The sequence below is a fragment of the Nerophis lumbriciformis genome, linkage group LG19 (genome assembly GCF_033978685.3).
Source record: "Nerophis lumbriciformis linkage group LG19, RoL_Nlum_v2.1, whole genome shotgun sequence".
In the NCBI taxonomy this organism is placed as follows: domain Eukaryota; kingdom Metazoa; phylum Chordata; class Actinopteri; order Syngnathiformes; family Syngnathidae; genus Nerophis; species Nerophis lumbriciformis.
In genome coordinates this window covers 21,917,074-21,937,120 of record NC_084566.2, presented here as the reverse complement: position 1 = coordinate 21,937,120, position 20,047 = coordinate 21,917,074, and the positions used below count along the sequence as shown (strand labels likewise).

The 20,047-nt window shown below is 41.6% G+C and overlaps 1 protein-coding gene across 2 annotated transcripts; it reads left to right on the top strand.

Moving 5' to 3' along the window:
• Window positions 1-5,735: 5,735 nt before the first annotated feature.
• On the top strand, window positions 5,736-18,722 carry dhx30 (DEAH (Asp-Glu-Ala-His) box helicase 30). Of its 2 annotated transcripts, none has more exons than XM_061979305.2 (18): window positions 5,736-5,943; window positions 6,070-6,206; window positions 6,276-6,386; window positions 8,725-8,970; window positions 9,045-9,188; window positions 9,257-9,409; window positions 12,100-12,549; window positions 13,158-13,593; window positions 13,664-13,768; window positions 13,841-14,016; window positions 14,098-14,304; window positions 14,395-14,476; window positions 16,006-16,199; window positions 16,279-16,438; window positions 16,521-16,678; window positions 17,834-17,937; window positions 18,009-18,148; window positions 18,219-18,722. In XM_061979305.2, the coding sequence occupies exons 1-18, from the start codon at window positions 5,748-5,750 to the stop codon at window positions 18,482-18,484; spliced, it is 3,465 nt and encodes a 1,154-aa protein (XP_061835289.1). In that variant the 5' UTR covers window positions 5,736-5,747; the 3' UTR covers window positions 18,485-18,722. The 2 variants fall into 2 exon arrangements, with proteins under 2 accessions (XP_061835289.1, XP_061835288.1); XM_061979304.2 differs by having other exon boundaries at window positions 5,737-5,943; window positions 9,039-9,188.
• The last annotated feature ends 1,325 nt before the right edge of the window (window positions 18,723-20,047 follow it).

The window sequence follows — 20,047 nt, the reverse complement described above, 5'->3', positions numbered from 1 at the left end:
ATTTATTACAATCTTTGGCAAGCTAGGTAATGTTTGCTGTGGTCTGGAACAACATGACCCACAAACAACTATCTGAAATGCAGCCAATATTACATACAGATAATGTGTCATGAGACATGCAAAACTAAATTATATACAAAGAGGATCAAAGTAAAGGATATTAAATGAGCTCAAATATACCAAATGAGGCATAATTATGCAATATGTACATACATAATACTAAGTAGCTAGCCTATTAACCTACTCAGTGGCCTTGTGGTTAGAGTGTCCGCCCAGAGATCGGTAGGCCGAGTCATACCAAAGACTAAAAATGGGAGCCATTACCTCCCTCCTTGGCACTCAGCATCAAGGGTTGGAATTGGGGCTTAAATCACCAAAAATGATTCCTGGGCGGGGCCACCGCTGCCGCCCACTGCTCCCCTCACCTCCCAGGGGGTGAACAAGGGGATGGGTCAAATGCAGAGGACAAATTTCACCGCACTTAGTGTGTGTGTGACAATCATTGGTATTTTAACTTTTAACCAAAATAGCATGTTAGCATTGATTAGCTTGCAGTCCAAATATGCCTGATTCTCCAACAAGTCATCAAGACGTCAACAAAGCGCACCTTTGTGCATTCACTCACAGTATAAAACTTTTGGTGGACAAAATGAGACAAAGGAGTGGAAGATTTTACATGTACACAAACTGTTGTGTCACAGTCCACACTATGGTGAGTTCAAGAACCGCCAAAATTAGTAGGACAAAACGATATTCACCAAATACTCTCATCAGTGAAGCATGCACACAAACATATTAAACAGTGGGCGTTCTAACAATTGGGAAGGTTTGTCTCATGTTTGTCCTCAAACAAAAAACATACTAAAGCAAAACAATTATTCCCCCCCCCATCTTTTTCCATTTTCAATCCTTTTTTAAAAAATGCTCCAGGGAGCCACTAGGGCGGCACTAAAGAGCCGCATGCGGCTTAAGAGCTGCATGCGGCTTAAGAGCCGCGGGTTGCTGACCCCCGGTCTGGGGTAACGTTTACATGATTTAAGTGCAGATGTAAATAGACAGACAACCACTAACAAAAATAATATTTCTTATTCAACACCCTGACTCTTACTTCAGTTCTGTAAAACAATATGGTGGTCCTAAACTGTCAAAATAAAAGCAGACTACTGGACATTAGATCAAAGTAACCTCATCTGCGTGTTTTATGAATGGTACTGACAAATACTGTCAGTACATTTTTAGGTATAAAACAACAAAATATATAGTTAAAGTGAGTCAAATTTTTGTTTTTACACCCCGACTACTGCTGGCCAAAGACGCCAACAAACAGTCGACATTAAGATTGGACCTTGTCTGCCATTATTTGTCTTATCACAAGTCTTTTTACACCCTGCTTAGCCAGGAGGGCTGAGGTAGATATACGTGTCAACGCCTTTTGGTAATGCCCATCCTGAAGATAATGTCAAAGCCAAGGCGTACCCTTTGGTTCTCATGCATGGACCGCCAGCATGAGGAACAGTGATGAGATATTTCCAGGTGTGAACTCCTTTCCTTCTTTTCCCATGCAGGAAATAGAGCATGTCACCCTCAAGGCATGCTGGACTTCTCTCAGAGATGTTTACTTATCTAAATTAAAAAAAAATCTTAATTAATTTCTATAGTGCTCAAGCTTTTGTTAGAAGTCCTTTCTCGTTGTCAACGTGCTTGTACTACACATGCAGGAACACCGGAGTTATTAGGAACTAAAAAAGAAAAAAAAACATTTTTTAAACTATATTATTTTTCAATTTCATATCATTATAAAAATGTATTCGGACAAATACAAATGTACTAACCACAAGCTACTTACACAATCTTCATCAGTGCTAAACAAATCAAAATCTAGGATAGTCACAATAAATATTGTAATATAAAATTAATTAATAAAATACATTTCATTAAAATCTCATCTCACCATATGAAATATAACTTACTTCACTAATTATTCTTTATTTCTTTATTTTTTTAAATTGTTATTACTTATGGAGTATGTTGTGAATAAATTGAGAACAGGAAGTGAACAAAAGATTTAGCAACTTTTATGCAAAGGAAAAGGGGTAGGATTAAATAAGCTCTGCTTAGAGAAACTGGAAATTGTGATGTTGTATGCATGCATGTTCCAAATAAACTCAAACTCAACTCAAAATCATTTTAAAATACTATTATTATAAATTAGTATTTACATTGAGGTTGTTTTATTTTATTTTACTACTTCTGTATGTGTTTTATATGTTCTTTTTATTTTATATTTCGAATCACATATTGATATATATAAGTTGATGTGAGACAATTCTACTACCATAATTATACCTCGTTGTAACATACTGTATCAATCAATGTCAATCAATGTTTATTTATATAGCCCTAAATCACAAGTGTCTCAAAGGGCTGCACAAGCCACAACGACATCCTCGGTTCAGATCCCACATCAGGGCAAGGAAAAACTCAACCCAATGGGACAATGAGAAACCTTGGAGAGGACCGCAGATGTGCCCCCCAGGGGCGACCGGTGCAATGGACGTCGAGTGGATCTAACATAATAGTGAGAGTCCAGTCCACAGTGGATCTAACATAATAGTGAGAGTCCAGTCCACAGTGGATCTAACATAATAGTGAGAGTTCAGTCCATAGTGGATCCAACATAATAGTGAGAGTCCAGTCCATTGTGGATCCAACATAATAGTGAGAGTCCAGTCCATAGTGGATCCAACATAATAGTGAGAGTCCAGTCCATAGTGGATCTAACATAATAGTGAGAGTCCAGTCCATAGTGGATCTAACATAATAGTGAGAGTCCAGTCCATAGTGGATCCAACATAATAGTGAGAGTCCAGTCCATAGTGGATCTAACATAATAGTGAGAGTCCAGTCCATAGTGGATCTAACATAATAGTGAGAGTCCAGTCCATAGTGGATCCAACATAATAGTGAGAGTCCAGTCCATAGTGGATCTAACATAATAGTGAGAGTCCAGTCCAAAGTGGATCCAACATAATAGTGAGAGTCCAGTCCATAGTGGATCTAACATAATAGTGAGAGTCCAGTCCATAGTGGATCCAACATAATAGTGAGAGTCCAGTCCATAGTGGATTCTAACATAATAGTGAGAGTCCAGTCCATAGTGGATCCAACATAATAGTGAGAGTCCAGTCCATAGTGGATCTAACATAATAGTGAGAGTCCAGTCCATAATGGATCTGACATAATAGTGAGAGTCTAGTCCATAGTGGATCTAACATAATAGTGAGAGTCCATAGTGAGAGTCCAGTCCATAGTGGATCTAACATAATAGTGAGAGTCTAGTCCATAGTGTATCTAACATAATAGTGAGAGTCCAGTCCATAGTGGATCTAACATAGTAGTGAGAGTCCATAGTGAGAGTCCAGTCCATGGTGGATCTAACATAATAGTGAGAGTCCAGTCCATAGTGGATCTAACATAATAGCGAGAGTCCAGTCCATAGTGGATCTAACATAATAGTGAGAGTCCAGTCCATAGTGGATCTAACATAATAGTGAGAGTCCAGTCTATAGTGGATCTAACATAATAGTGAGAGTCCAGTCCATAGTGGATCTAACATAATAGTGAGAGTCCAGTCCATAGTGGATCCAACATAATAGTGAGAGTCCAGTCCATAGTGGATCTAACATAATAGTGAGAGTCCAGTCCATAGTGGATCTAACATAATAGTGAGAGTCCAGTCCATAGTGGATCCAACATAATAGTGAGAGTCCAGTCCATAGTGGATCTAACATAATAGTGAGAGTCCAGTCCAAAGTGGATCCAACATAATAGTGAGAGTCCAGTCCATAGTGGATCTAACATAATAGTGAGAGTCCAGTCCATAGTGGATCCAACATAATAGTGAGAGTCCAGTCCATAGTGGATTCTAACATAATAGTGAGAGTCCAGTCCATAGTGGATCCAACATAATAGTGAGAGTCCAGTCCATAGTGGATCTAACATAATAGTGAGAGTCCAGTCCATAGTGGATCTGACATAATAGTGAGAGTACAGTCCATAGTGGATCTGACATAATAGTGAGAGTCTAGTCCATAGTGGATCTAACATAATAGTGAGAGTCCAGTCCATAGTGGATCTAACATAATAGTGAGAGTCCATAGTGAGAGTCCAGTCCATAGTGGATCTAACATAATAGTGAGAGTCTAGTCCATAGTGGATCTAACATAATAGTGAGAGTCCAGTCCATAGTGGATCTAACATAGTAGTGAGAGTCCATAGTGAGAGTCCAGTCCATGGTGGATCTAACATAATAGTGAGAGTCCAGTCCATAGTGGATCTAACATAATAGTGAGAGTCCAGTCCATAGTGGATCTAACATAATAGTGAGAGTCCAGTCCATAGTGGATCTAACATAATAGTGAGAGTCCAGTCCAAAGTGGATCCAACATAATAGTGAGAGTCCAGTCCATAGTGGATCTAACATAATAGTGAGAGTCCAGTCCATAGTGGATCCAACATAATAGTGAGAGTCCAGTCCATAGTGGATTCTAACATAATAGTGAGAGTCCAGTCCATAGTGGATCCAACATAATAGTGAGAGTCCAGTCCATAGTGGATCTAACATAATAGTGAGAGTCCAGTCCATAGTGGATCTGACATAATAGTGAGAGTACAGTCCTTAGTGGATCTGACATAATAGTGAGAGTCTAGTCCATAGTGGATCTAACATAATAGTGAGAGTCCAGTCCATAGTGGATCTAACATAATAGTGAGAGTCCAGTCCATAGTGGATCTAACATAATAGTGAGAGTCCATAGTGAGAGTCCAGTCCATAGTGGATCTAACATAATAGTGAGAGTCTAGTCCATAGTGGATCTAACATAATAGTGAGAGTCCAGTCCATAGTGGATCTAACATAGTAGTGAGAGTCCAGTCCATGGTGGATCTAACATAATAGTGAGAGTCCAGTCCATAGTGGATCTAACATAATAGTGAGAGTCCAGTCCATAGTGGATCTAACATAATAGTGAGAGTCCACAGTGAGAGTCCAGTCCATAGTGGATCTAACATAATAGTGAGAGTCTAGTCCATAGTGGATCTAACATAATAGTGAGAGTCCAGTCAATAGTGGATCTAACATAATAGTGAGAGCCCAGTCCATAGTGGATCTAACATAATAGTGAGAGTCCAGTCTATAGTGGATCTAACGTAATAGTGAGAGTCCAGTCCATAGTGGATCTAACATAATAGTGAGAGTCCAGTCTATAATGGTTCTAACGTAATAGTGAGAGTCCAGTCCATAGTGGATCTAACATAATAGTGAGAGTCCAGTCTATAGTGGATCTAACGTAATAGTGAGAGTCCAGTCCATAGTGGATCTAACATAATAGTGAGAGTCCAGTCCATAGTGGATCTAACATAATAGTGAGAGTCCAGTCCATAGTGGGACCATCTTGAGCGGAGTCAGGTCAGCTGTAAAACTACAATGCTGCTATCTAGTGGTACTGTTTGACTTTTAATGGAACACATTTATGTTCCCTTTATTGAATAGTTTAACTTGGTCAGTCACATCATGTTTAGCAATATAAATGACACAGATTAAATATCAACATCCTAACATATTGCGAACAATCCCAAAAAGATGACAATACGTCCACGTGGCAGCTTTATAGTGCGTTGTTATGTTGATCTCCTGCCAGAGGAGGCGCTGTTGGCACCGTCGTGGCGCCGCTGCCGCCACACCGACGATGAAGATATTTTGTAATTCAAAGATGGCGCAACCCGGTGCTTTACTCGTGTGTTTGAGAGGGCTGTGTCGCCTCAGCAAATGTCTTCAAACGGGAGGACCAACGGCCTCAAACTGGGGCAGGCACATGCGGTGGTGTCGGACTCCTACCGCGAGCTTTAGGGGTTATAGCGTGTCACATATCCAATATGAACAAGGTGAGTGAGAGGGCCATGCTAGCTACAATCTGTTAGCTTCACATGTCAAGGGCATCATCGCAACTTAATTTGCGTGACGTAATGTTTTTCTGACGTCATATGTATGACTTTCTGTTTACTCATTAGAGAACATTAACTCCAACTTGCTGGATGACTTTCCGGACCCTAAAGGTCTCCTACACAACACGGTTTCTCGCTCATTGGGAGTCAGCGACCTGTCTCAGTTCATCCAGTACACCTGCACCGAGGAACAGGGCGTCAAGGCAAGAACGCTAACCACAACTTGGCCTGTTGAATTGTCGCGTTACATGTGGTGTTGCTTTTTTGTGTAGAAAGCCACTGTTACCGTACTTTGGCCCTGCGAGTTTGAGAAAGAAGGTTTCGCCTCCAGGAAAGTAGATGCAGAGAGATTTGCTGCGGCTGCTGCTTGCCAACAGCTCAAAGTAAGATTTGATAAAAGTGTTCACCTTATAGCATGCTTGCCAACCTTGAGACCTCCGAATTCGGGGGAAGGGGTGGGGGTGTTGGCAGCATGCCCCTTCCCCTTCGAGCTGTCCTGGATGAAATACAATTATTTTTTCCAATTATTTTGGAACTTGCAAATAGGGCTGGGCGATATGGCCTTTTATTAATATCTCGATATTTTTGGGCCATGTCACGATACACGATATATGTTGCGATATTTTGCCTTAGCCTTGAATTAACACTTGATGCATATAATCACACCAGTAGGATGATTCTATGTGTCTACATTAAAACATTCTTGTTCATACTGCATTAATATATGCTCATTTTAAGCTTTCATGCAGAGAGGGAAATCACAAGTCAATTTAGCAAAACTATTTATTAACCAGTTATTAAGCAGTGGCACAAACATTCATGTCATTTCCAAAACAAAGTGCAGGATTGTCAGAGACATTTTAAAACAAGCTATTAGTGCACTTTTGTGCATGATGTCACTAAGATGACATATCAAAACAACACTAAATTAAAGTGCACTTTTTGTACAGAACGCCACTACAATAGATTAAATGATAAATGATAAATGGGTTGTACTTGTATAGCGCTTTTCTACCTTCAAGGTACTCAAAGCGCTTTGACACTACTTCCACATTTACCCATTCACACACACATTCACACACTGATGGAGGGAGCTGCCATGCAAGGCGCTAACCAGCACCCATCAGGAGCAAGGGTGAAGTGTCTTGCTCAGGACACAACGGACATGACGAGGTTGGTACTAGGTGGGGATTGACCCTCGGGTCGCGCACGGCCATTCTTCCACTGCGCCACGCCGTCCCTAAAAAAAATAAAGTGCACTTTTGTGCATGATGTCACACAAGATATTTCAAAAACTGTCGAATAAAAATGAGCTGCATAATAGGAACTAAAATAGTATATGTCCTTCGTTCTGTGGTAGGTTCCTGCGAACGTTATTGCCTTCTGTTGTTGATTTTTTTTTTCATGCAGTGTTGATCTGGAAATAGTTGCTTCGGCATTTGGTGGGTGTGGCACCGAACGGAGATGTTGACCTGCAAAGTTTCAAGCACTCTTCATTCTCTAGCGGGTGACTTTTCAAATGATGCTACAAATTAGCAGTGCTGCTACTTTTTGTGGCAACGCTTTTGCCGCATACTTGTTCAACATATTCCCGCTTGAAGCCAAACCACCGCCAGACGATGGACCCTGTGCTGTTTTTCTTGGGAATTAATTATTCCTCCATTTGTTACCAGATTCGCACCTTCTCTCTCTTGTATTACCACTCTCAACGCACCGTTAGCATCACAGCTAATGTTACCCATGTCGCTACTTCTCTGCTCGGGGAGGGCGTGTGACATTGCACGCGTGAGGTATGTAAGAAGGTGCGCTTGTTTTTTAAGTCTCTGAGAAGGAGAGACAAGAAAGAGTGAGAAAGGCATGTGGTGTTACGCCCGCAGCTAAAAGCAACTATGTAAGAACATATACTCGAATATCACAATATAGTCATTTTCTATATCGCACAGAGACAAACCCGCGATATATCGAGTATATCGATATATCGCCCAGCCCTACTTGCAAGCGTATTTCTTCTTACTCGTCGTCGCCATGTCTCTTCTTCGTTCTTCTGCTTCGTCTCCTTCTTGTTGTGTGTGCAGTTGTGCACTGAGCTCCAAAAGCCGTAGATGATGTTGTAGCATCCCGGAAGAGTTAGTGCTGCAAGGGGTTCTGGGTATTTGTTCTGTTGTGTTTATGTTGTGTTACGGTGCGGATGTTCTCCCGAAATGTGTTTGTCATTCTTGTTTGGTGTGGGTTGACAGTGTGGCGCATATTAGTAACGGTGTTAAAGTTGTTTATACGGCCACCGTCAGTGTGACATGTATGGCTCTTGAGCAAGTATGCCTTGCGTGCGTGCGAAATTAGCGTCATCATTAAAACAGTTAAAAGATCATACAACGTGTCAGCATTTCTTGACATCTTCAAGTAAAGACCATTGTTAAACCCGTCCAACGCTACATTACTATGTGACTGGGCCGGCACGCTGTATATATGGTGGAAAAGCGGATGCCTGGACAGCATTAAGGGGTGAATGTTTCAAGTGAGAGAGGACGCTAAAGGCAGTGCCTTTAAGGCACGGCCCCAATATTGTTGTCCGGGTGGATATCGGGAGAAATTCGGGAGAATGGTTGCCCCGGGAGATTTTCGGGAGGGGCACTGAAATTCGGGAGTCTCCCGGGAAAATCGGGAGGGTTGGCAAGTATGCCTTATAGCGCCGTCACCATTAACTATCACGTTCCTGCGCAGGAAATGGGTGTGATCGGCCCAAATAATCAGCTTCCCAGAAGGAGCTCCAGCCGAGGAGTGAAATCATCTCTCTATGATGTAGATGCAGACCCCCGGACTGGCTCGGTCCAAGATTCTACAACAGAATTGGCGCCACCTCTCCCCGAAAGCACGTCTGATTTTGCCAAAGCTCTTTCTCTCTTCCCTTCTCCCGTAAATCTGTTAAACAAGGTGGTGCAGGTGGCCATTGGCGGTAACACAACCAAAGTATGTAGCATTCCTAGCTAGCCATCCGGCTTATGAATGCTGTGTTACTCATTATATTTTGATGAAAGGAGCAGATAGAGTACAACATAACAGGAGGGAAGCTCAAAAGTTGTGAGCTGACCCTGCGCTGGCCGCAGGAAATGACTTTCACAGCAAGGGCGAGGAACAAGTTTGAAGCAAAGAAGCGGGCAGCGGCCCTTGCCTGCATGCAACTGAAGGTGAGGAGCCCCGGTCTTCTCTCACGTTTGATGGAACTGTAGATTGCATCACATGTCATCCTGTGTAGGAGCTCCAGCTTCTAGATAAGAACAACAATCCACTCACTCATGCCGGGTACCACAGGGGAAAGGTGAGGGAAGCAGCAGAGAGTGGGCGGCGTCCTCTTCAGGTGCAAGTCCCGGACTACCTGAAGGAACGTATGAGAGACTATCTCGCACAGGTATGTTGAAGATAGTTGTTTATTTCCACTGCAACGATAGCAGCCCCAATATTTTGTCAGTACCAGTAGAGTGGAAAAACAAGTAGACTTTATATGCTTAATTGTGATTCATTGTATCCATTAAACCAGTAGTCCCCAAGCCGCGGCCCGGTGCCGGTCCGTGGATCGATTGGTACAAGGCCGCACAATAAATAATTAGTTATTTCTGTTTTATTTAATCTGAGCCCGAACGATCTTCTATTTTGAAAAGTATTTTATTTTGAAAAATGACCAGATTCTCTCGGTTATATCTTGGTAACTCGAGCGCAAAAATGTAACCCAGCTAGCAAAATTAGTAAAAAAAACAGATGTCTTTGGAAAGTTTTTTTTGTGAAGGGGAAAAGGCACAGTAAAGAGAAAGAAGAACAGCCTACGTCTTTCAACAAAAAGAAAGCTTTTAACAGACAATACCAGGAGTCCTACTTGAAATAGGGATTTATCGCAACAGGTGATTCCCACGCACCAAACCCGCTCTGCATAACATGCTCTCAAACATTAGCGGGGATTTTGTGTGAGACTGAGCCTGCACCTTCGTTCACCAAGCTGGTGCAGGATCACCTGTCTGCGCTTTTAAAAGAGTTCGAGCGCTACTTCCCAACTTCAAAGGACCCACAAACTGCAGAGGAATGGATCAGCGACCCATTTGTCAACAAACCTATTTGAATCCAGCATGTCTGAAAGAAGAAGATCAACTGCTGGAGATCGCCTTAAAAGTGTGTTTGCGACAACAATGTTCTGGATTAAAGTCATGGCAGAATACCCCGAGATCGCCACCACAGCACTGAAAACCCTGTCGCCATTTCCGACATCCTATCTGTGTGAAGCGGGATTTTCTGCAGTGACAGCCAACAAAACAAAACAACGAAGCAGACTAGACATAAGCAACACACTTCGGGTGTCTTTGTCTCCCTTTACACCCAGTTAGGACCGTCTCGTTGCAGAGAAACAAGCTCAGGGCTCCCATTGATTTAGTGTTACGGTGAGTTAAAATTCTCGTGCACTTTATATTACGGTAGTTTTTAATGTTGTATCTGCATCTTATATCTTGAAGGCATGTAAACGTTACCGTAACAACCAAAATCAGCGAGGTTAGGGCAGCGGTCGCCAACCAAGGGAGGTGAGGGAGAGGAGAGGAGGAGAGCTTGTGAGTCTCGGGCACACAAACATGCAGGAGGCTTATCTGACGGTTCAAACTGGCAACTTTATTTCAAGTGTTGAAAAATAACATTCATAAAGAAAGAAGTGTGGAATTGCTGGTTCTTTTTCCACGTGATTTTTTATTTATGTAATGGGCTCAGTACACAGTGGATTCACGTTTATTATTACACCCCCCCCTCCTTGGTCCGTGGTAAAATTGTCAAGCATTGGCCGATCCGCAGTTCCAAAAAGGTTGGGGACCACTGCATTAAACCATATCCAATTGTATTTACAACCCGTCAAAGTATGTGAAAACACTGTTTAAAGATCACAAAATGCCACAAATTCAGTTAGCCATTAAAATTATGCTATACTTTCAGCTATTTTTGGAGATCACTAGAGTAACACTTCTGCACTCTGACCATGTTATCAGATCAGTCATACTAGAAACACGCAAAAAATGGAAAGAGATGTTGTGTTTATCATTCACAATCCTTATGTAAGTCAAGAACACATGTGCTTCGCTTTTTTATGCATTCAAAATTGAAGATTAATAGCTAACAATTGAGTCAACAGATTGAAAGTGCTCTGCTGCGCTTTCTCTAAAAAACATCTAGAAAGCGCGAACCATACTCCATTTACATGTTGCGACCTGATTATTAACCAAATATGAGTGATATTGTTATTATGAGAGCCAACGCAGATGGACTATTTTAGCCGCGCATTGGTAGCAGTGAGCTAATGTTAGCTTACGCTGTTGTTGTTGACACACTGTAAGCCGAGCGCTTCTTCTACTTCTACTACTCAAACTTACTAAAAATACATTCTAAATTATAATTCATGCATCTCTCACCTGGTAGTAGACAAATGTGGCCATTGTCTGACAGGTTGGTCAACTTTCACATCCCCGCAAGATGACGAAAAAGACCTCAAAAGACGATTCCTGCGGGAACTTATTTTTAACCCTCCGTGAGGATTGCGATTAATTCTTCATCTAAACAGGATTATGTGAGCATCCTGTTGGTCGGCATCCCAGCAAGAAATATTAGTGTTTGTTTTATTATGGTTTAAAATTGTTAGTTTGTATGTTTAGCACCGGGCAATGCTGCGGATGCTAGTGTCACAATAAAGTTGCATCCGCTGGGTAGCATTCGGCTTCTAAAACTTATTGCTCATCCTCTTTGTGTTCGGGCTCAAAAATATAATTTTCCCAAAGTAATCGTTGGCTCTCACAAAGTCTGCTTGATTAGCATTGTTCTTGATTTGGAAGGGATCTTTGGTTCCTAATGCGACGTCACGCAATCACTAATTAGCTTCCTCTATCTCTGAAAATAGCTTTGAAACCTCTATGAGATTTACATTATTTTGATCAAATCTATTTATTTGTAAACTTTGGAAGTCTTTAGGTGTCATAAATCAGATATATATGATAATAGCTTCAATATAGAGGCAATTTGTTTTCCACTCTACTGGTAGTTTAACCTAATTATGTTTTTGTGATGTCTTCTTGGCAGTACCCAGTAGATGCAGAGGTGCAGAAACTCTGTGAGGAAGAGAGAGAAGAGCTGGTAGCAGAGGAGGAAGACAACTTGGTGATAGACGCCATCACAGGAAAGCCATACAGGCCGCTGTCTCCACAGGAGGTCCAGTACCTCAACGACCACCTGCAGGACAAGTGGAAGAGCGCCTCCCCCGGCCTGAGCGTGGCGCTGCCAGTCGACAGCCATCGGCAGCGCGTCATCTCGGCCGTGCAATCTTCCAGGGTGGTAGTGATTGCCGGAGAGACCGGATGCGGCAAAACCACACGGATCCCACGATTCCTCCTGGAGGAGCGCGTGATGGCAGGGCAGGGGGCCCAGTGCAACATCTTGGTGACCCAACCTCGCCGGATCAGTGCTGTGTCGGTCGCCCATCGCGTTGTCCAGGAGATGGGCCCTGCTCTCCAACGCTCTGTGGGATATCAGGTAGGTAGTAATTTACATCCTTCCCTATGATTTTAATATAGGTTTTCACATGTTTCTGGAGTGAGTACTTGAAATAATTGTATTTCTATCTGATTATTAAATTATTTCAAGTACTCACTCCATCATGCTTCGGCTGATGAATAAATGAATAACTACACGGCAAAGAAGCCGCCATTGACTACTGTTGCCTATTGTGAATTTATAAAGGCATGGAACGTCAATGTTTTCACATTTACAAGCTTTTTCATTCTTTTAGCCTAATTTCAGTTAGCGTGGCTGGCTAACGTTACAAACTAACATGTAATGTATTTTATAACATATGCAGAATTTGGGGAATTTTCTCTGGCCCTACCTGGGTGAGTCAGCATCTGGAATCCCTCGGTCTGAAGGGCTAGATTCATACCCCCTAGTCCTCGTTATGCCAACTACTGCTATATGCAAAGAGTAATCGGGACACCACTACCCTCATGCGCAAATTGTAGGGATACTTGGGTTAAAAAGTAGAACGATGGGTGTAATGAGACTGGCCCTAAATTAACCAGATCACTCCATTTTGCCTCAATTGTCCCAATTAAACTATAATCAATACACATTATCCCATTTCATAGGTGAGACTGGAAAGCAGACCACCAGAACAGAGCGCCGGAGCCTTGCTCTTCCTTACAGTCGGCGTCCTGCTGAGGAAGCTGCGGTCCAACCCCACTCTGAAGGGAATAAGCCACGTGGTGGTGGACGAGGTGCACGAGCGTGACGTCAACACAGACCTGCTGCTGGCACTGTTGCGCTCTAGCATGAAAAAAAACCCTGACCTGCGCGTGGTGCTAATGAGCGCCACCGGAGACAACCAGCGGCTGGCTCGCTATTTCGGGGACTGTGTTATTGTGAAGGTTCCTGGATTCATGCATCCTGTTCAAGAGAAATATTTGGAGGACGTCCTGAGAGAAATGGGGCGCCGCTTGCCTGTTGAAAAGAGCGATGAGGCCTCTCCAGATCTGGATCTTGTTGCTGATGTCATTGAACACATTGACAGACATGGACAACCAGGTACCAAAGTCACTCTCTGGCTTTCCGCTTGCATTAAAATTTTAGATAACAACTGTGCGCCCTTCTATAGGTGCAGTGTTGTGTTTCCTGCCCGGGTGGCAGGACATTAGGACCGTTCAGCAGCTGCTCGAGATGAAGCCGCACTTTTCCTTTGGCTCTCAGATGATCCTGCCGCGTAAGACCACAAATATCTGTCTTTGAAGACACACATTTTAATGACCTCCACGTTAACAATTTTTTGTTTCAGTGCACTCTAGTTTATCAGTGGCAGATCAGCAGGCGGTGTTCCAGCACCCCCAAGATGGCCGAAGGAAAATTGTTCTGGCCACCAATATAGCCGAGACCTCCATCACCATAGATGATATTGTGCATGTTGTGGATGCAGGAACCCACAAAGAGCATAGTTACGACCCACGCACTAAAGTAAAGCCTACAAAAATGCATGGCTGTTTTGGACTTTGCTGGGTTCATTTCGTAAAATCACTCTTCTTGATTACCCTTTAGGTGTCTTGTCTGGACACGGTGTGGATATCTCAATCCAATGTCACCCAAAGAAAAGGAAGAGCTGGGCGCTGTCAACCGGGGCAGTCGTATCATCTGTTCCCACGAAAACATCTGGACTCTATGACCCTTTTCCCCATTCCGGAGATCCTGCGCATTCCCCTGGAGAACCTGGTGGTTCAGGCCAAGATTCACAGTCCAAAATGCAAGGTACCTGAAGAGACTTGTTAATTTTTTTTTTTTTAAATACCGTTAGCCCATCATGGACTCTGATTGATGCATCTTATTGTGTCTTTGGAGGCTGTAGACTTCTTATCGCAAGTGTTAGACAGCCCAGAGAAGGGAGCGGTGGCAGACGCTGTCCAAACTCTGCAAGACATCGGTAAGTGCTATCGATTGTTTTGTCATTAATATCCATCTGAATTGTACTTGAGTTAAAAGTTTTTATGTTGAAATTATAATTTTTTCTGTTTCAGTGTAAAAAAAAAAAATACATTTATAATAAAAAAATCCAAGTAGATTAACTAAAAATAATGCATATTTGAAAATAAAACAAGAAACATATTTCTAATGAGAAGCATTTCATTATTACATTAAAAAATGACAAAATAAATCTGTAAAAAAGATGTAATTTAAGAAAAAAACATTAATAGTCAGATTTTATTGATGGAGAAAAATCTTTGAGATTATCGTATTTCCCAAGCTATAGAGCGCACCGTTTTTTTAAAGGGGAACTACTATTTATTTTATTTTGTCTAACGTTCACAATCATTAGAGACAAGAAGTATTTTTTTTATTTTTTTTTACGATTTTAAAGATAAACGCTTGAAAGACAAGGCTAACTGGAGTCACCGTTGTAGCCTTCAAAGCCCTCTAAAACAATTTCAAAAACCTTCAGCATTGTTTTACACAGTGCAAGTCTATAACAGACACGTTTATAACAATATGTAACATGTTCAATATGTACTGTATTTGGATTATTTTGATCATTTCCGGGAATTATTTTTATACGTGCATTGATTTCTGTTTCCATAGCAGCGTACATCAGACTTCTGGCAACGTGTGTGTTCCTACTTCTGGAATCAAACAAGTGTTTTTTCTAATAATGGCAGACTTTGTAACAGACAACTATTTTTGAACAATTGAGGATTTATAACCTGATACTTTTAAAGCTAAATATACTGCTGCTTATAGAAGCAAGCACGAAGGAAGAGTGAGACGTTGGAGCAGACGGAAGCCTGGAAAGTGGAATGAAAGAGATTTTGACTCTACAAATATGGAACTTGGAGCTAAACTATTTTGACATAAATGGATTGCTTAAACAAAATCAACATCCTAGGCCAGCTGAACCAGACGAACAACTGTCCATCGAATGAGTAGCTTTAAAATCGGTCATGATACACGCAGCACACCATGTGTGTTAGTACCACTACAATATGCTGTCTGGTTACCTTAGCTGTGTACAAACCATGAAATGTGGGCTAATACTTTACAGATACTGTAATATGATTGTTAATGTTTTTCAGTCAGTACAAATTAGTGTCGTATCACAGTGGTGTTGTAAAAGCTAACTTAACTCTTGCTGTAATTAGCTGTTACATCTAATACCGTAGCACGTCTATCGTGACATGGCCTAAAAATATAGAGACATTAATAAAAGGCCATATCGCCCAGCCCTACCTGCTTATAGTCCGGAAAATATGGTAAGTACTTTAGATTAAAAAGTGCAACACTTTAGATTGTGAAATATCATGAACACAATATTTTTTTCAATTTGTATAATTCTTTAAAAGTGTGATAAGTGATCCTTGAGTCCCTTAAAAGCGAACCAAAACACGTTTTATAAATGGACGAAAAAGCCCAAATACGTATGAACTTATTTAAAACGGTTCTTTCATGTTTTGTCTTCAGGAGTTCTTGACAGGTCCGAAACGCTGACACCTTTAGGAGAGCGTGTGGCCTCCATGTCATGTGACCCACGTCTGGGCAAAGTTCTGGTCCTGAGCACAATGTTCAGATGCGTCCTACCCATGTTGTCTATAGCCGCCTGTCTGACCCGGGATCCTTTCTACAACAGCCTGCAAAACCGATCGTTGGTCACCAAGGTGAGGTTCATAGGGAGACATCCAACCTCATAAACATTGTTGTCTTTGTCTACTACTCAATTGGTTTGGTTCTTATCAGGCCAAAGCCAAACTGAGCGGCTCCAGCTGTAGCGACTACTTAGTGTTCAGCCGAGCCGTGTTGGGATGGAGACGGCTTCAGCAAGAGGGCGACCGCGAGGAAAGAGACGATTATCTAGAAATGAACATCTTGTCAAGGCCCAGCCTCCGATTCATCAATGGTCAGTGAAAATCATGCGGCATACAGACAAACACACACACACACAAAAGGTTGCATTAAATGTTCTGTTATCTGTGCTGCAGGCTTGATTTCTCAGTTCAGCGACAACCTCCGCGAGGCTCAGCTGGTGTCCCATGCTAACGAGTGTCAGCGTTACTCTTCGCGCCTCAACGAGCACAGCAAGCAGGAGCAGCTTCTGAAAGCGCTGCTGCTGGCTGGACTTTACCCCAACCTCATCCAGGTACCCACAACCTTGTAGAATGAAATCATATCCTACTTAATAGCCTTAAATGCAAATAACGAACAAATATGAATAGAAGTGTTTGGGCTATGTGTGAACATGCATTTTTTAAACAGAGGCTGTCGCGTGCATTTCTTAACTGTAAAGGGGCCTGTTACTGCCCAATTTCCAGAGCTTCCTGATCTGTCAGCGCATGCGCCACAAGTCAGCCACTTCGGTTCCCTACTTCACGGCAATTTTTGTGGGGGCCCAAACTTTTTGCCTCCAAGGGCCAAAGTGAAAATGTGCCAAACACGGCGATCTTAAGTGTACAGCTGCACAATAAGTAGTTCAATCCCATACAGCCATTATTTAAGGTGGTGGAGATCATCACATTCGATAGATGGCAACTTGTTAGCCTTGCAGACATCTAATAAATGATTGTGTGAGCTTAAGCGTATGAATATGTAATAAACTTTGGCGGACCAAACAAAACGACTTGGCGGGCCGGTGTTGGCCCGCAAGCCCAACTTTGGGCACCTCTAATTTAAAAACACATTAAAAATAAATTTTATTCATCTACATTGTTCATTATTGAAATTTGAAGCTGCACTTTTCATCTTAGCTTTGCAACTTGGGTGACATATTTAAGGGTTACATAGTCGTAACTAAATAAGCCTCTTTTTCCGAGTTGAGGTACCCTTATATTATTTTTCACAAATAATTTTCAAAGTCCAAACACTTCAATTGCACATATGTTTGTATTGTTGTAATACTCTCTACAACTCAAAGTCATAAAACCGTAGTAGCGGGGCAGAAAGTCCATGCTATGTTTGCAGCATCACATGCGCTGATGAATCAGGCAGTACCAATTAGTTACATGAAGAAAGCTATTCCTGGAAAAGGCACAATGACATAGCTAATCAAGCATAAAGGCAATACAACTTCTTGTGAAGTTAGCTTACTGTACTACTTTGTCACAATTGTTTGTAGCGTTAAATAATACACCAAAAAACAGACCAATTTAAAAATAAAACTTGAAAGAAGATAGCTGCTTACACTGTGATGTCAGGTGAAAGTTGCAAGCTAAAAATAAACAACTTATTGCGGTTTAGTGGTATTTAAAAACTGTTATTGACAAAATGCAGAATTAAGTGTAAAATGTGAACTTTGAAGGTGAAGAAGGGCATTGTGGACCAAGGGGGGCGCTTCCGTCCCAACCGCCTGTCTTTCCGCACGCTTAGTGGCCAAGTCGTGCTTCACCGCTCCTCCGTGAACAAGTGAGACATGCTCTTAAAGAAATTTGAGACTAAATGTTCCATTCCCTAACATGTTTTTTGTGGGTTTTTAGAGGAAGCAAGGAGCTGCCTTCTCGATGGCTCACCTTCTTTGGCGCTGTCAAGTCCAGCGACTGCGTTTTCATTCGCGACTCGTCCACAGTGCATCCACTCGCCCTGTTATTGCTCACAGATTGTGACATCAATGAGACAGGTGAGCGCAGCTTGAATGCCATCCTCTTATCAATTTTCTCCTAAATATGTTGTTTTTTTCTACATGGCAGTAAGTGGAAACACGGTGGAGGTGTCCTTCTATGGGCGCTCGCTCGTGCGCTGTCAGCTGCCGGCCGACACGTGGGAGCTTCTGTGGGAGATGCGCACGTCTATTCAGGCCATGCTCCTGCGCAACCTCAGCAACCCCAGGAACGCAGCCACCCACCAGAACCAGGACAGCAAGCTTGTCTCACTGCTGGTGGATCTGCTCAACAACACCGACCAGACCGCGTGGGCTCATAATAACAGCAGTCCTCAGTCCACTGAGGTGGACTGAGGACGGACAGGCAACAGAAGGTGACGTCGTCGTATTTATTGAGCTTTTGAGATAATGCAAGTACCGGTACCCTTTTGGATGGGTACTTAAAATATTGAACTATTCAGGGCTCCACATTGTCCAGTCTGAAGAAAAAAAATCATGAACTTGGGTTATGCAGCCCCATATGTATTGCTTTATTAGAAGCAGAAGTGTGTTGATGTTCATTTGTAAATAAAATTACATCTGACTGACCTAATATTGTTAATAAATGATGATTTAAATATAATCATATCATTATGTACACTGAAACAGTTTTAGAGCTAATGCCAGTGTACCACGATAATAATATTATTAATACCTCTCTTACAGTGGGAATCAATCAAAAATCTGTTTTATTAGCTAACATTTTAATCATTTTCAGTCTTCTCCACAGGACTGTACTCGTCTTGCAGGCTGTGTGACAGGGATCCCTGAAAACTATGATAACTGGACATAACTGACTCAAAATCATTTTAGTATCTGAAATACACAACTACCGTATTTTTCGGAGTATAAGTCGCACCGGAGTATAAGTCGCACCTGCCGAAAATGCATAATAAAGAAGGAAAAAAACATATAAGTCGCATTTTTGGGGGAAATTTTATTTGATAAAACCCAACACCAAGAATAGACATTTGAAAGGCAATTTAAAATAAATAAAGAATAGTGAACAACAGGCTGAACAAGTGTACAGCCAAACTATGAAAAAAACTGTGACTTATATTCCGAAAAATACGGTACAACGTATTGTTAAAATAACATAATTTGTGTCAAACTGTAGTCTTAGATCTGCCTGTGCAAATTAGCCATAATAGCTAACTATTTAGCAGACCGATGCTAGCTACTAAATAAAAACAGCGGTCATCTGACTGTAATGATATGAAAACCTCAAAAAAAACTCACATACACTTTTTATAATTCAAATACCGTATTTTTCGGACTATAAGTCGCAGTTTTTTTTCATAGTTTGGCCGGGGGTGCGACTTATACTCAGGAGCGATTTATGTGTGAAATTATTAACACATTACCGTAAAATATCAAATAATATTTAGCTCATTCACGTAAGAGACTAGACATATAAGATTTCATGGGATTTAGCGATTAGGAGTGACAGATTGTTTGGTAAACGTATAGCATGTTCTATATGTTATAGTTATTTGAATGACTCTTACCATTATATGTTACGTTAACATACCATGCCTCATATAACGTACACTTATTCAGCCTGTTGTTCACTATTCTTTATTTATTTTAAATTGCCTTTCAAATGTCTATTCTTGGTGTTGGGTTTTCCCCAAAAAATGCGACTTATACTCCAGTGCGACTTGTGTGTTTTTTTCCTTCTTTATTATGCATTTTCGGCCGGTGCGACTTATACTCCGGGGCGACTTATACTACGAAAAATACGGTAAATTTCTTAAACTCAGTCGAAATTACTTTTGCACCAACAGCAAGCTGCAAATCGTAACATGGGCAGAAGCGGTTGTGTCACTTAAAGTAAAAGGTTTCAAAATAAGAGTCCACATAAACATCTATTATTGG

What these genes read in the sequence shown, in the direction of transcription:
- dhx30 (XM_061979304.2), top strand. Translation starts at nt 5,748, where the DNA reads ATGAAGATATTTTGTAATTCAAAGATGGCGCAACCCGGTGCTTTACTC. An exon ending in ACATATCCAATATGAACAAG is followed by an intron (nt 5,944 to 6,069) that starts GTGAGTGAGAGG and finishes TTTACTCATTAG; the next exon opens with AGAACATTAACTCCAACTTG. An exon ending in CACCGCTCCTCCGTGAACAA is followed by an intron (nt 17,938 to 18,008) that starts GTGAGACATGCT and finishes GTGGGTTTTTAG; the next exon opens with AGGAAGCAAGGAGCTGCCTT.